This window comes from Diabrotica undecimpunctata, chromosome 2 (assembly GCF_040954645.1).
Source record: "Diabrotica undecimpunctata isolate CICGRU chromosome 2, icDiaUnde3, whole genome shotgun sequence".
Lineage (NCBI taxonomy): Eukaryota > Metazoa > Arthropoda > Insecta > Coleoptera > Chrysomelidae > Diabrotica > Diabrotica undecimpunctata.
In genome coordinates, this window is record NC_092804.1 from 15,742,292 (window position 1) to 15,758,246 (window position 15,955).

The 15,955-nt window shown below is 34.3% G+C and overlaps 1 protein-coding gene across 1 annotated transcript in view; it reads right to left on the reverse strand.

Moving 5' to 3' along the window:
* Positions 1 to 15,955, reverse strand: part of LOC140434233 (uncharacterized) — a 47,849-nt gene that overhangs the window by 27,556 nt on the left and 4,338 nt on the right. The window contains exons 2-4 of the mRNA XM_072522335.1: positions 9,368 to 9,763; positions 7,544 to 8,127; positions 5,903 to 6,111 (exon numbers count right to left, since the gene is read on the reverse strand). Of these exons, the coding sequence (XP_072378436.1) occupies positions 5,903 to 6,111; positions 7,544 to 8,127; positions 9,368 to 9,674 (1,100 nt within the window). The 5' untranslated portion in view covers positions 9,675 to 9,763. The remainder of the gene's footprint in view (positions 1 to 5,902; positions 6,112 to 7,543; positions 8,128 to 9,367; positions 9,764 to 15,955) is intronic.

Consider the following 15,955-nt stretch of genomic DNA (forward strand, 5'->3'; position numbering starts at 1 on the left):
AGTTGTTTTCGAAGGGGAGAACTATTTACTCTATTTTTAATCCTGTTTTTCTCTGTTCTGCTAAAGAGAATTTAAAAATATGAGTTTTTTTAAATTCTCTTGAGAGAAATCTTATCTCGGAGCCATCAACGATCTTAGAAACATGGAAATCATACATAGAAAAATTATTTTGCATCTGACAGGACTGATGATCACCTATATGGAGAAGGAGAAACAGGACCTTCAATCCTTAAATCGGAGATAGAAGATGCCATTGCAGCACTAAAAAACAATAAGTCAGCAGGTCCGGATAATGTACCCTGCGAAATATTAAAGATCCTATGTAAATCAGACAAACAGTTCCTTGATAATCTAGTTGAACTTTTTAACAACATATATAATAGGGGTAAAATCCCGGAGAACTGGCTGCAGTCAACATTTATTACAATCCCGAAGAAACCAAATGCCCAGATCTGTGATGACTACCGGCTTATAAGCTTGATCAATCATGTCACTAAAGCGTTCACTAAGATCATTCATAGAAGAATATATGATAAATGTGAGTCAAATATTGATAGATCGCAGTTTGGCTTTCGGAAAGCACTTGGAACTAGAGAAGCAATTTTCGCTCTCCAGGTGCTTATACAGCGGTGTAGAGACGTTGATAATGACGTGTATTTGTGCTTTGTGGATTTTAGAAAAGCATTTGACAATGTCAAAAATGAACAATTGATAGATATTCTGCGAAAGACAGGTATTGACGACAAGGACATTCGAATTGTGGCAAACCTATACTGGGGTCAAACAGCAAGAGCAAAAATTGGCAACGAACTCACTGAAAGTGTGCAGATCAAAAGAGGTGTCCGTCAGGGGTGTATATTATCCCCACTCCTATTCAATATTTATTCCGAAGAAATATTTAACAAATGTATGGAAAATGCAAATGAGGGCATAAAAATAAACGGCGGGTTAACGAACAATATAAGATATGCCGACGACACGGTGATCCTTGCCAGTACCATAGACGAATTACAGCAGGTATTGGAAAGAGTTTATTCAGTTAGTGAGGAATACGGCCTGAGCCTCAACTTCCAGAAGACAAAGTGGATGCTGATAAGCAGGAAGCAACAGCCTGCTCGACAGTTACGGATAAGTAACATACTAATTGACCATGTAGAATCTTATGTGTACCTTGGCACCAACGTAAATGCAAAATGGGAACAGGCCACAGAAATTAAGGCAAGAATAGAACGAGCTAGAGCAGCATTTAGCAATATGAAAAAGCTCCTCATAAGCAGGGATTTGTCTCTTCCCCTGAAACTACGTCTAGTTAAATGCTACATTTTTCCGATCTAACTGTATGGTGTGGAGGCCTGGACGCTGACGGAGACGCTCACGAGAAAACTAGAAGCATTCGAAATGTGGGTGTACCGACGCATTCTTCGTATATCCTGGACCGAACATGTCACCAACATAGAGGTAATCCAAAGAATCGGAAAGGAGAAAGAAATCGTGAATACAATTAAACAATGAAAGCTTGAATATCTAGGCCACATATTGAGACACGATAAGTACCGTCTACTGCAATTGATTGTCCAGGGAAAAATAGACAGTAAGCGAGGGCCAGGCAGGAGAAGACACTCGTGGCTCCAAAATCTGAGGAAGTGGTTCGGGCTCACATCGGTCGAACTATTCAGATGCGCCGCAAACAAGATCAGAATTGCCATGTTAATAGCCAACGTTCGCAACGGACAGGGCACTTGAAGAAGAAGAAGAGTTTTTGAAGAAAATTTGACAAATGTAGGGTTTTGCTTCATACTACGCATTAGACGAACACTTGATGATCCTGAGATTGTTTATCGGTTTAGGGAATTGGCAAATAGACGACTTTTATAGAAACAGCAAGGTGGTTAGCGGCGGGTCGCAGTGGTCCTCAGGAGTGGACCTCAAGCAGAAGAGCGGAAGGAAAAGCCGCTAACTGAGCGGAACCTAAAGCAAGAGATTATACCGGTGAATTATGAGTGTTCCATAAAATAAAAAACAATAACATTTAGTTCTGTGTTCTTAATATTATCTTTTTTACTGGCCTTTATAGATTGGATAAAACATAATTCCGGTATAGAATATTTTGTTGGTAAAAATCATCCGCAGTCTATTTTGCATAAGTAGTGGTAAGGAAAGAAAAGCAGTCTATGTAGCATACGTTTGTGGTAAGCAGAGAAAACGACAAGAACTTCAAACCGTCTCTTTTATTATTTCATTTTTCTGATGAAGCAAGTTACTCACGGCAGTAGCGCACCCAGAATTTGCCTCTGGGGGGGGGTTTTGGTTGGTCACCGAAATTTTTTTTATGATGTTACCTCCATTTTAAGTCCTTAAAATGTGTGAGTAACAGTGTCGGAATAGGGTCCTGGGGGGGGGTTAACCCCCAAACCGTTATACAATAGTTAGCCGTTGCCGTTATACAATAAAAATAAAAAATTTGTCAGCTTTCAGTGGAAGTGTTAAAAATTATTTTGTACAATTTGATTAAATGTTTAAATTTTGTATGTTAGTACCCTAGTAATCAATTGATAATTACTGTATTTTTTGTTTAGCTATATTGGTAGACTATGCGAAGAAAAAATCAGCCGTACACAGTTTGGTTTTCGGAACGCAGTGGATACGAGAAAGGCTCTCTTTAGCATACAAGTGTTATTTCAACGATGTAGATGATGGATTATCATAAAGCATTTGATACAGTAAAACACGACAAGCTGATGGAGATATTAACAAATATTGGAATAAACTCTTGTGATCTAAGAATTATTAGCAATCTTAACTGGAATCAAACATCGTCTATCCGCACAGAGGCAGGAAAATCCGATGATATCAAAATCAAACGTGGGGTCCGACAGGCTATTTAACATATACTCTGAGGAAATCTTTTAAGAAACAGTAGCTGTTAGCAGAAGCCGTAATTCGAATTAACGAAGAATGTATCCATAACGTCAGATACGCGGATGACACGGCGGTATTCGCTGATAGTTGTGAAACCCTCCAGGAGTTAATGAATAAAATCACAGAAGTGAGTCAAAGATATGGACTTTCACTGAACATTATTCGTAGAAATATTTTATTAGATATTAAGTTATCATACCTACATATCATGATATGGTCATAACTGAGGTAATGTCTTGTCATTTTGTTTATTTTCACCATTTAATTTGAATATCATTTAATTTAAAACGAAATTCATACTTCTACTTATCCCAGTTATAAAGGTATTCCACATTTTTCCCTATAGACCTAGACACCCACGTCCCAAAGCTCACCGTTCTGGCCTTCAAAATATCTGAGCGCCGGTTTGCAAGGTGAACATACTTGTTGAATTCTTCTTTTCTCTTTTAATCCCCACTTCCCATCCAGACAAGTTACGTTACTACATGACACAGGTAGGTATTGAAATTATAATTGATATATTAAATTATGAGAGTAGAAAAAATATATTTCAAGGTAGTGTTACGATAAATATGACTCATGTTTGGCCTGTAAACATTTTGTTATTCTAACGAGTGTTTTCTAGTATATTCTCCGACCCTCTAGAAACCTGTCTAGCGTTCCATTCTGTTCGAGAGGGGTCAGCACAGGTCAACATCCGAATTCGAGGGAACTCTGGAATAACGGCTATGTAATATATATAGTATAACACAAGTATACAATGTACCAACAGTCGAAGAAAGATGGGATAACATAAAGAATGGTATCATCGATACAGCAACGCAAAGTGGAACTGTCATCCATTATAAAAAGCAAGCATGGATGACAGATGAAATAATCGAAATGATGGACGAAAGAAGACAGTTTAAAAATAGAAATAACTCGAGAGTATAAACGAAAGCATAATCTGATTCGAAGAAAAATCAGGGAAGCCAAAGAGTTATGGATGCAAGCAAAATGTGAGGAACTAGAAGAATTGCAACGAAAACATGACGAATTTAACACACATAAGAAAATAAAAGAAGTTACAGTACACAAAAGAAATACACCCATAACATTAACGAATAATAAAGGTCATGCACTATCCCTAGAAAACGAAGTAATGGAGGAATGGGAAAACTACATTAAAGCATTATTTAAGGATGATCGAGGATCACTACCTAACTTAAGTGCAAATACAGGACCATCAATCTTAAAAGCTGAAGTGGAAAAAGCCATACACCAAGCCAAAATCAACAAAGCCAGTGGACCAGATCAAATATACAGCGAATGGCTAAAATTACTCTCAAATGACAATATAAAAGAACTCACTGTACTTTTCAATCAAATATATGATACCAGTGAAATTCCATCGGACTGGTTAAAATCGATCTTTATTCCTCTACCTAAGAAACCAAACGTTAAGAAATGTAGCGACTGTAGACTCATTAGTTTAATGAGCCATGCCGTTAAAATACTGTTGCATATTCTCCTAAATCGAATTAACAACAAGTGCGAAGAAATAATTAGTCAAGAGCAGTTCGGGTTCCGGAGATGCCTTGGAACTAGAGAAGCACTATTTTCTATGCAAACACTCCTTCAACGATGTTGGGAGGTAAGAAAACCCGTATATATGTGCTTCATTGATTTTGAAAAGGCATTTGATCGCGTTCAGCATACCAGACTAATTACCGCCTTGCAAAGCATCCAACTAGATGAGAAAGACATCAAACTTATTGCCAAACTTTACTGGAACCAAACAGCCATTATTAATACCAACAACAGAGAATCAAAGCCAATCAGTATTGAACGAGGCGTAAGACAAGGCTGTATACTATCTCCCACCCTCTTTAACGTGTATTCTGAGAATCTATTTAGGGAAGCTTTAAAAGATCAAAAAGGAATATCATAGGAGGAGAAATAATTAACAATATACGGTACGCCGACGATACTGTGATTCTAGCTGAAAACATCGACGATATGCAGGAGCTAATCAACAGAGTTGACATGGAATGCACAAATTGGGGACTGTCGATAAATATCGATAAAACTAAATACATGGTGACCAGTAAAGTGGATATCGGCGCAACCCAACTGATATTAAACCAACAACCGCTGCAGAGAGTTCAGAGATTCAAATACCTTGGATGTTGGATTACCCAAAATCTAGATCCATCCTTCGAAATTCGATGTAGAATTGAACAGGCAAGAAACTCATTTCAAAAATTCAAGCCTCTATTATCCAATAACTCATTAAATTTGGAAATCCGTGAAAAGTTTACAAGATGTTACGTGTGGTCTGTACTTTTGTATGGATGTGAAACTTGGACTTTAAACGCCGATATCATGAATAAAATCGAGGCGTTTGAGATGTGGTTGTATCGAAGGATACTAAAAATTCCATGGACTAGCAGAACCAGAAACGAAGAAGTTCTTCGAAGAATGGGACATCAACGAACTCTATTAAATATTATTAAGAGGCGTAAACTAGAATATCTTGGACATATAATCAGAGGACCAAGATATGAGTTCCTTCGGCTAATTCGTAAAATCGAAGGAAAGAAATGGATAGGACGGAAGAAACTCTCTTGGTTGAGGAATTTGCGGCAGTGGACAGGTTTGACAGCGGAACAATTGCTACACGTAGCGCAAGACCGAGATCAGTATAAAAATATTATAAGCATGGTAGTCGCCGACGTTCCGTAGGGATATGGCACTCTAAGAAGAATATATATAGAGGATCTTTTTATTGAAAACAGTTAGTCTGAATAGTTGTATCGAGTTTGAATTGTAACGCGGAAATGTAGTATATAAATTAGAATCGTGTAAATAGTGTCAATGTAAAATCAATTAGTGTAATATTGTATATATAAATTAAATAAAGACTTTAATAAACTAAGTATTAGAACGTTTTATAATAAATAAAGTTAATAAAATAGACTTAAATTTGCTAGTACGTAATTACCTGGAATCACAGAGCTGGGAATTGTCCCTTTTCATGTCAAACGACTGAAAATTAATGTTTTCTTGATTTTCGTTTTCGAAATTATCGTTGAAAACATCATCTTCCAATTCGCGATCGGATAAGTTGGGATCCATATCGCTGAGCGGTAACCGCAAAATATTAGATGACTGAGCTCTACTGTCTCCTCCATCAATTGAGACCAGTTGTTCCTGGAAAAAATATAGAATTAAAAATGCTTAAGTAACAATATTATGCAGTGTAGTCTGTGTAAAACGGAATTGCATGGTCGTGAACAAATAGACGGGATTGGATTGATTGTGTTATAATATGTGTTAAAATATAGGTTAAACAGATTCTAGGTTTCACCACAGATGTGTTGTAAAAACAACAAATAAGGGCGTTGGGTTATAACCGCTGATGACCCTTTTAGGTAAAAATTGGTTCCAGCAAAAAGAATCGCAGACGTGATTTGTGTTCTCAAGTTGCTAGCCGAACCTGTGGCTGTGTGCGGTACTCGGTACCTACGCTACCTCTTCGTCTAAAAAAATGCAGTGAAAACTGCATTAGTTTTCGTTATATTGGCGCGCCCCAAAAACACCGGTATAATAATGAACAATGTGGTAAAGCAAACTCTCTAATTAGTAATAGTTGTTTTGTAAATATTCTCTTGTTATTAAATGTGTAGTATCGATCGATCACGTTTTATTTTTCTCTAAAAACGACCAGATAAAACCAAACACATATGGAATCATAGCCGTGAAGTCTGCTTACGTATATCGAAGGAATATCTTTAACAGTCCATGGTCCTAAAATATTTCGTACTCTACCCGCTGGGGAAAGGAATTTAATAAGCTTTCCCCCAACAATTGGTGGAGATCAGACAAAGTTTCACCAAGATGTATTAGGAGCATTAAATTATTTTAGAAAAGTAAAGTGCTGCATATACAGTTACTATACTGTTTGAATTAATTGGGACAAATGAAAAAAATTTCTAAACCTTAGCTTTTAATCATTGCATACCATAAGGATATCCTTTACTATATATACTATATATTCATACGAAGTATGTCCTTTAGTAGAAATGACCTCTCCAACACATTTTCGCATTGACTCCAATAGTTTAGCGCACATCATCTTGGAACCACCTTGTACAGCACTTTTTATCGTTTTTTCTTTTGTAGTGCAATTCTAATTAGCTAAACGTTTCTTGAGAATATTCCATAAGTTTTCAATGGGCTTTAGGTCTGGTGAATTACTAGTCCCATCAAGCACGTTTACTTTATTTTCCCGCATAAAAGTCTGCAGCACTTTTAAATTGTGACAAGGAGCCAAGTCAAATGTTTCCATGAATGGAACAATCCTTCGGCGTAATATTTCAATGTATTTGGCAGAAGGCTTCATGCCTTTAATGGGAACTTCCTAACTAACAAGCTTCCTTTGTCGTGAAAAAACCCCAAAACACCTGTTAGAAGGATATTTTACAGTCTTTTACATCCTTGTACAAATAAATAATGACATACGCTTCGGAAACACGACCTACACAGAGAGGACAAAAGGATGTTAGGAACAGTAGAGATGAAAACACCTATAAAACCAGAATAAATGTTTGTTTTATGCATATTTAATGTAAAAAGTACATACCTTAAAATCTGAATCCTTCGTATCATCCGTTGTAAAAATAAGTTCGATATCATCGACTTCCTCGGCTTGATCCGTATCATTTTGAGGACTATGAACTTCGTTAGATTCTTCTTCGTCACCTACATTGTTCTCAGCCGGTTCTGTATCTTTATGGCTCATGTCTTCATCAATATCTAAATGGAATTCTCGACTAATATGACTAGATAAGTTCGAGAAGCTGAATGTTTTCGAAAAAGATAATTTATTTTTAGATTCTATCGGAGATTTCAGTACAGTAAGACTTTCTAGGGACCTAGAAACATTTCCTGGGCTGATTGTTTCAGATTTGATCGAAATGCGTGCCTCTAAGTTACGTATGCGCTTGGGACTTAGTTTGGGTGATACTATAGTAACTTTTTTTACTCTTGGTTCTGATTGGTAATTATCTTCTAGTTGGTAACTAGGTTTGGCTAGATAATGTTGCTCTTTTGGCGTTGATTTTTCACTTATACTTTTGGGTGATTCAGTTTTAGTCGAAGACTCTACTGCAATTATTTCCTTTCGTGGTGTAACTGTTTCGTTTGATGGTTTTGAAGACTCTTCCACTGTAATATTAAAAGGTTTTGATATTAATGGTGAAGTAAAAGTGATATTAAAAATAATACTACTAAAAGTAATAAGATCTGAACAATGATAGTTTATTATTAGGCCAGAGAAATACGCAAACAAAATACCCTGTTTTGACACTGAACCGGCCAGGCAAACGACAGTTCTTTTGAGTAGTATGGACCTCTGTAACAAAAACCTATGTGTTTCCTGCTTTTATCCATTTAAATTTTAAAGAATTTAAATGTGTAGTGTTATTATAAAAAATATTAACAATTCAGTAATAAGCAGACGTAAAATTTCATTAATCTAGATATGGTAATAACACGCTATAAAAAGTATTCACTTCTGTCGGCACTCACCAAATGCTACGCTTTTTTTTTTTGTTTTTGTTAGTATTTTTTTGTCGTCTTTGTTTTTTTTTTTCGAGTGGGACTAGGTACTATCATCTTAAGTGAATTTAGGTAAAGAGCTAAGTCTTCTGAGATTTTATAAAGCTTAAGTGCTATTTGTTTTGGTCTTCTATGCTTCGATCGGTGAAAGATATCATACTCTATTATTATTTACTCCGTTAGTCTTGTACTTGTAGTACTTGTACTACAGCACTTGTAGCTAAGTACTTGTAGCTAAGCTTAAGCTTTGGGGACTATTCTGGAACATTGGGAATATCAGGACAGCGTTCAATGACCGACGACTGTCTAGAAGATACTCGTCAAAGCAAATGTTCATCGACGACGCGAGATTGCAACGCCAATGGCCTGAAATAAAGTTCCAGAACGACTTAAGCGTCAATATATAGAGACAAATTAAATTTGTAGGAGTTAAGAAATAAATTTGCAGCATAAGTAATAAATATATTAATTGTATTTTTAGTGTTAGTGATAGAAAACTAAATATATTAAAATAAGTGTAAATAAAAACAGCCTTTTCGGCTGTCAGTACTCTTTTCATCAATCTAGTATATTTTATAACAATAATGTGTCCTTCCTAGTTTAGTTTTATTTAAACTGTTGATTTTGTTGTAGTTTAAAATTCTTAATAGCTAAAAGATCTAGCAAATAGATATTCTCAGACATCTAGAGACGTCATTATTAACCCTACACTACAATAATAAAGAGAAATACACAATATGGTACAGAATGGAAATATGAAGGAGATCAAAAAAATAAAATAAAAAATAAAAATGGAAATAAAACTCGAACGAAAGAGAATTTGAATTTTAAAACTAAATTCACTTACCTTCCAAAACTTTTACCTCCTCAATACTCTTGGGCTTCTCACTAACATCCTCACGACTTTCATCAGTTTCTTGTACTCCTGATTGTTGATTATCAGCTTTCAGCAGCTTTTGCCTAAGTATATGATTTTCCAAAGACAAAATCTGAAAAGCTTCCTGCACTGTTTCGATCGGCCAAGCCTTATTCTTCAACTGTAAAATCTCTGACTTGCTCTCCTCAAGGGCAGCTCTAAGTGCAACAACAGTTTGATGCAACGCCCTCACAGCTTCTAGACCTGGCTCCCTTCGACTCTCCCCTCCATAATCCATTTTAAAGTTCTCATATCCATGCTGATAATAGCACTTGATAGTACTAAGTCTTCAGTTTCGTGTTTTTAGTCATTTTTTGCGATTGGGGTCTGTAACAATATAATCATGATTGAAATTAAAAATTGAGAAGACAAACTCAAAATATTGAAGCCAAAAAGGAAAGCTTAAGAACACGATAGAAGCTATACATACGCTAAAACAAGTGATAGAGAAAACATAAGAGTACGACGGAGAAACACATATACGTTTCCTAGAATTTAAGCGGGCTTTCGACAAACTAAACAGAAGAAAAATGATCCAAAACTTACAAGAGAGTAATGTACCAAATAAAATTACAAGAATGATAGAAATGACAATGCGAGATTCCCAAGCAACAATAGATACCGGAAGAGACAGAACAGAAATTGTTGAACTAGTTTCAATTAATTGTTTATACAACTTTATCTCTAAATGTCCAGTATCGTAAGCTTTTTCACATTTTTAATATCATTGACTGCTACATGTCTTTGTAAGGTAACACACATGTTTTAACTTCTCTATGGATGTTTGGTTTCATATTGTTCTTTTTAGATGAACTGATGATGCTTTCTGAGCAGAAAGCGAAACGTCTTCAATAAATAGATGAAGTAGCCACCTTCTTTGTCTTTTATTTCTCCACTTTGACCGAAAAACCCACCACTCTTCGAGTGTTCATTAGTTAAGAACTCACAGAGAGGCAAAAAAATATTTATAGAGTCAGCTCTAACAATAAACGGAATAAAGATACACAAATAAATAAAAGATATGGCATAAGAGGAAAAAAATGTGCTAAAATAAAGCTAAGATAGCAGAAGCTAGAAATAAACGGCGAGCTGATAAAATGGCATAAAAGAGAATGTACGCTGACTGAACATACAAGTAGTGGCGTAAAAAACGAAGGAAAAAGTTAAAGAACGATTTTAAAAACATAAAAGGCAAAAGAAAAGAAACACGAATCGAAAAAGGACAAACCCATTAAGAAAACAAAATAAAAAGATAAAGAATATCATACAATTCAAAAATATATTACATAGATTGTAAATTGATGGAGATCGGATAAACACAGGATATAAAATAAACTTAAATGAAACAATGATGCTAACTAACATTGAAAGTACCAAACGTGTCGAACAAATCAATGTTGTTTACCATATTCCTTGAGCTTTATGTAACTCATGTTACATAGGACAAACTGGGCGATCATTCAGGGGTAGATTAACCTCACACCCTAGCGATATTATTTTATCTAAACATTCATGCACCTTATCACAACATACTATTTAATCTAAACATAAAATCAATTTCGAAGAGGCTAAATTATTTGTAATCAAAGGAATAACACTAAAGACAGATTTTAGAAATGTGCTGTATAGTTAAACATCTTACATCACTCAATAAGAGAACTAACATTAGTTGAGCCAAATTTATCACTCTTTGATCCTACAGAACTGTACTTTTGACTCAACTGATTTTGATTCTTTAAAATAAATTATGAAATAAATTAACCCGTAACCGACGAGCTAAAGTCACGCGGACTCCTAGTACTTTAGAAGTTGTTGTAACTTTTTTCCGGTGACCTTGTAGTTATTGGTATTCAGTAGATATTAAGCTAGAGTTCTGTGAAAACGTTCAAATTAGAAATCAGAGTTGACTCCACTTCACCGTTCAGGTAAGTTTTGTAATTGTTATAAAATTAAAATTTTTTGTGTAAAACCTGTTATTTTTAGATGGATTTGGTTCTTATACAGTAAATCAAAAAAAGTCAATCCATTAGACAATCATTTTTAAAGTACTGTTTTAAGATGGTATAATAAGGAAGAATCTGACTTATCTGATATAGAAGATAGATCTTTTTCAAATGATGAAAATATTGATGGAGAATTAGACCAAGAGATTGAGGATGAAATTGGAAAACAGTACTATTACGGGAAAGATCGTCTAAAGTGGGACAAAACTCCACAACATAATATAGTGATAACCCTACCAGGATTAAAAGGTCCTGCTCGTACTCTAGGAGATAAAACCACTGCAGAAGATATATGGAACCTTCTCATCTCTGAAGTTATTGTAGCGAGATTAAATAAAACGGGCGGTTCGAATTTATATAAATATATTTATTTATAAGTTTACAGTTCGATAGTATCTTAACAACTAAACTAACTCATAACATCGTTACATATATATACCAAAAGTATTATTCTAGACGAATGTAAAGTAGTCCCACCTCTAATTCGCCTACGTGACGGGTTGTTCTCTCTCGCACTCGATATCGCCGGAAAGTTCTAGTCGTTTTCGAGATGCAACCGTTACACGGGCCACGCCGAATGCATGTTCGCAACATTATGATAAATATATTAAATACAGTAGAAAAATATAAAAATTGCAGACAATCGAACAAGGTTTGCTGTAGAGACACGAACAGATTTGAAAGATACTGATATTACTGAAATACGAGGTTTGATGTGCTTACTAATATATACCGCGATATGTAAATCTAATGCAGATTGCAGATGGAACCGGAAGAGAGATTTTAGAGAATGTTATGAGCGGAAAACGATTTAGTGGTTTAATAAATTGCACATCTAGGAAAGAAAGACTGAGAGAAACATCAGCGGCTCATATTAATGACATTTTTTAAATGTTTTTTGAAAATTGTCAAAATGTATTTACCATTGGGAAAAATACATGCATTGATGATATGTTAATCGGGTTTAAGGGCCGGTGCAATTCCAGATGTACATACCAAATAAGCCACGAAAATATGGCATAAAACTGATATTGATAACTGATGCTAAGACTCCATTTGCCTATAATAGCTATATATATATATATATATATATATATATATATATATATATATATATATATATATGTTCGGATAAGTTTCCGCGGTCAGATAAATGAAAATTACTGAGTTCTCGGGAAGAACCGTGTTGAGAATTTAAAACTCGACGTTTCGGCACCCATTTTGGAGCCATTATCAAGAGTGATACGGTTCGGTTCGACTTCGGGGTCTCAATCTGCCTACTCCCCTCACTCGAGACGCACCAGTATCGTGTTCTATATTGCAAGAAAGCCGAGAGACAGTAATTTTCATATATATATATATATATATATATATATATATATATATATATATATATATATATACCATAAAAGGTTCGGATGGAATTGGTCTTTCAAATTCAGAAAAAAAATTAACCAAACCAAAATTACTGCAGATAGTTGGTTTTCTTCTCTTCAGCTATTGAAAAAGTTACAGTCCGGAGGCCTTACCTATGTCGAAACCATGGGGAAATCAAAAAGGGAAATACCTCCAGAATTTAGGGCAAAAAACCAAAAACAAGTTGGTTCTGCATTATATGGATTTTCGAAACAATGAAACGTTAGTTTCATCTATTACTAAGAGAAACAAGGCTGTAATCCTCATTTCCTCTATGCATCACTGTCGTGCTACGGATGTTGAGAGAAATAAACCGGAAATATCATTATATAATTCAACAAAAGGAGGCGTTGATGCACTAGATGAGAAATGCACCATTTACAGCTCATCAAGAAGAACTCGACGTTGACCAATGGCTATTTTTTATCAAATATTAGACATGAGTTGTGTCAATGCATTTGTCATGTGTAACTATTTCAAAAATAATGAAAATACATCCCGAGTCAAATTCATGAAGGCACTAGCGAAAATCCTGACAGAAACTTTTATGAGGAAACGATTTGAAAATCCTAGAATTAGCTTAGATATAAGAAACACGATAAGAAGAATATTTTCACTCCAAGAACCAGTAAAATTTCCACCCTAAGAAAAATTAGAGATTCGGAAATATTGTTATTAATGTCCATCTAAACTTCATAGAAAGCCATTTTACTTATGCAATGATTGTAAAAAGCCTATATGTTTATCATGTATACAGTGATGAGTGCATTAAGAACCGGCAAAATAACGCAAAAGATAGAAAACATAATACGTTAATAATAAAAAGAGATGAAAGTAGTAGAGGTGGGAAATTATCGATAGAAACCTCTAATTTACATTACATTACATTACATTAGGACTATCGATAGTTTCCCACCTTTAGACGTTAGCTTATGAGCTAGTTGACTTTAGTCATAATATTACAAGTATGACGTCGAACATTAACATTTTTTAAATTTTGCATAAAGTAAAAACTGATTGAAGGCAATAAAGCAAAGCTTAAGTAAACCGTTTAATTAGTAGTAATTTGATAATTAATTCTGTGTTGGCGAATATATTGTTATTGATCAATACTTTAATTTTGGATAAAACATACTCATACTTAAACTGTTTTTACTCACATTACGTGATACGTATTACTATGACTGAAGTCAACTAGCTCATAAGCTAACGTCTAAAGGTGGGAAACTTTCGATAGATGTAATGTAATGTAAAGTAAATTATAGGTTTATATCGATAATTTCTCACCTCTACTACTTGCATCTCTTTTTATTTCACAACGTATTATGTTTTCTATCTTTTGCGTTATTTTGCCGGTTCTTAAGGCACTCATCCCTGTATAGTAAGAAAATATGCAAAACATGTGCTTCAAAATAATCGTAACGAAAATAAATGTTGTTTAAAATTAGTTTAGTTCTCCTGTTGTCAGAATTTTTTTACTTAATAAATTTATTTATTTTTTGCATAAAAATTAATGATTAGTATTCTCTTAAACCCTATATATTTTCTAAACTTTGCAAAAAAAACACTTTTTTTTTAATTGATGAAATTGTGGAGGCTTGTTATAAGGAGAAATTTCAGTACTATTGTAAAATAAAGGTATTTTAATAACTTTTTTACATAATACTTATATACCTATGAGCGAATAAAGTTCATCCAATTGTAGCTTATTTCAGTGAATTTTTTTCAAATACCTAAATCTTTTTTTTTTATTATTTTTTAAAAAGGAATCCGTGTGACTCCACGCTCAATGTAACTGAAATTGCACCTCACCGGTTACGGGTTAATGAATATTCAAATCATTAAATTTGTAAAAATATCCAAATCTGATAAACATATTTTTTATAAAATATAATCCCAAGTCAATATCAACTCCATTTATTTATATAACGTTAACTTACGACGACGATATTGTGAATCCCTTATTAAATATTAAATTGAAAATGCTTTGAAGTTAAAATAATAGGTTTTCAAAAACAACTACTTGTACGATGTCGTGGGAAATATTGATTTTCATTCCCCTCGAAATCAAGTTTGAAAAAAAAAATCGGTTGCCTGTAAAGTCGGTTTTACGGGCGAAGATTTTACGTGACAACGTCTTTTTCTCGGTAGAATATTTATTGATATGAATATTACTAAATTGCAAAATAGGAACAAGGAATTGAATGAAAATAAGAATTGCACAAATTTTAACTATAGAAATATATTTTGTTTACTAAAACATTGTACATGTAAACTTAAACTTAACTAATTTCTATTTGAGTGATTTTGTTGAGGATAGGACGATGATAGGAGAAATATGAAATGAAAGGAAGTGTTTCTGCTGTAATGTGTCTTGAACGCCAAGAACGCTCGAGAAAGACAGAGACACAAGCACGGAAGCACGCACCGATTCAACGCGCCTAATTCTCTAGTGCTGCGCGCGCAGCGGACCGATCATGTTTGAGTGGGAGAGAGACGCAAGGCATTCGCCGGTCCGGCGGGCCTCTCTCTCGTTCGGTGACTCACTGTAACAGACGTGAGCGGGCGTTACACTTTTTCATGAATGACTCCGAGCCACAACCTAATTTAAGACGTTGTCACGTCAAAAACGTAATAATTTTATTTCTTTTTTAAATTATTGCAAAAATCATTTTTTTAATAAACAAATAGAATGTTCCTATTAATTAATGTTTTAAATAGTAATTACTTTTTTTTCACCAAATAATTGGTGGGTATATTAAGGGTATCGAAAGCCAAATTATGAGACAAGTTTTTAAAATTATTTATCCATTTTTGCTTGTCTAATTTCAACGGTAGTTTTTCAATAATATAAACAAAATTATTTATAAAATTTTATTTAGAAAGTTTCTTTCATGAAAAAATAATTTTTTTCACCTAAACTTTGATTTAGAAAAGGTGCCAATTTGAAACCTATATAATAGAATTTATATGCTTTACGTGTATTAAAATTTTATTACACTTGGATATTATCCTATAAACTTGTAGAATGCTGATTTCTTAAAATTTAAATGTAATTAGGCTGTAAGATATTGTAATGTAAGATGCTGAATCCAGTTGA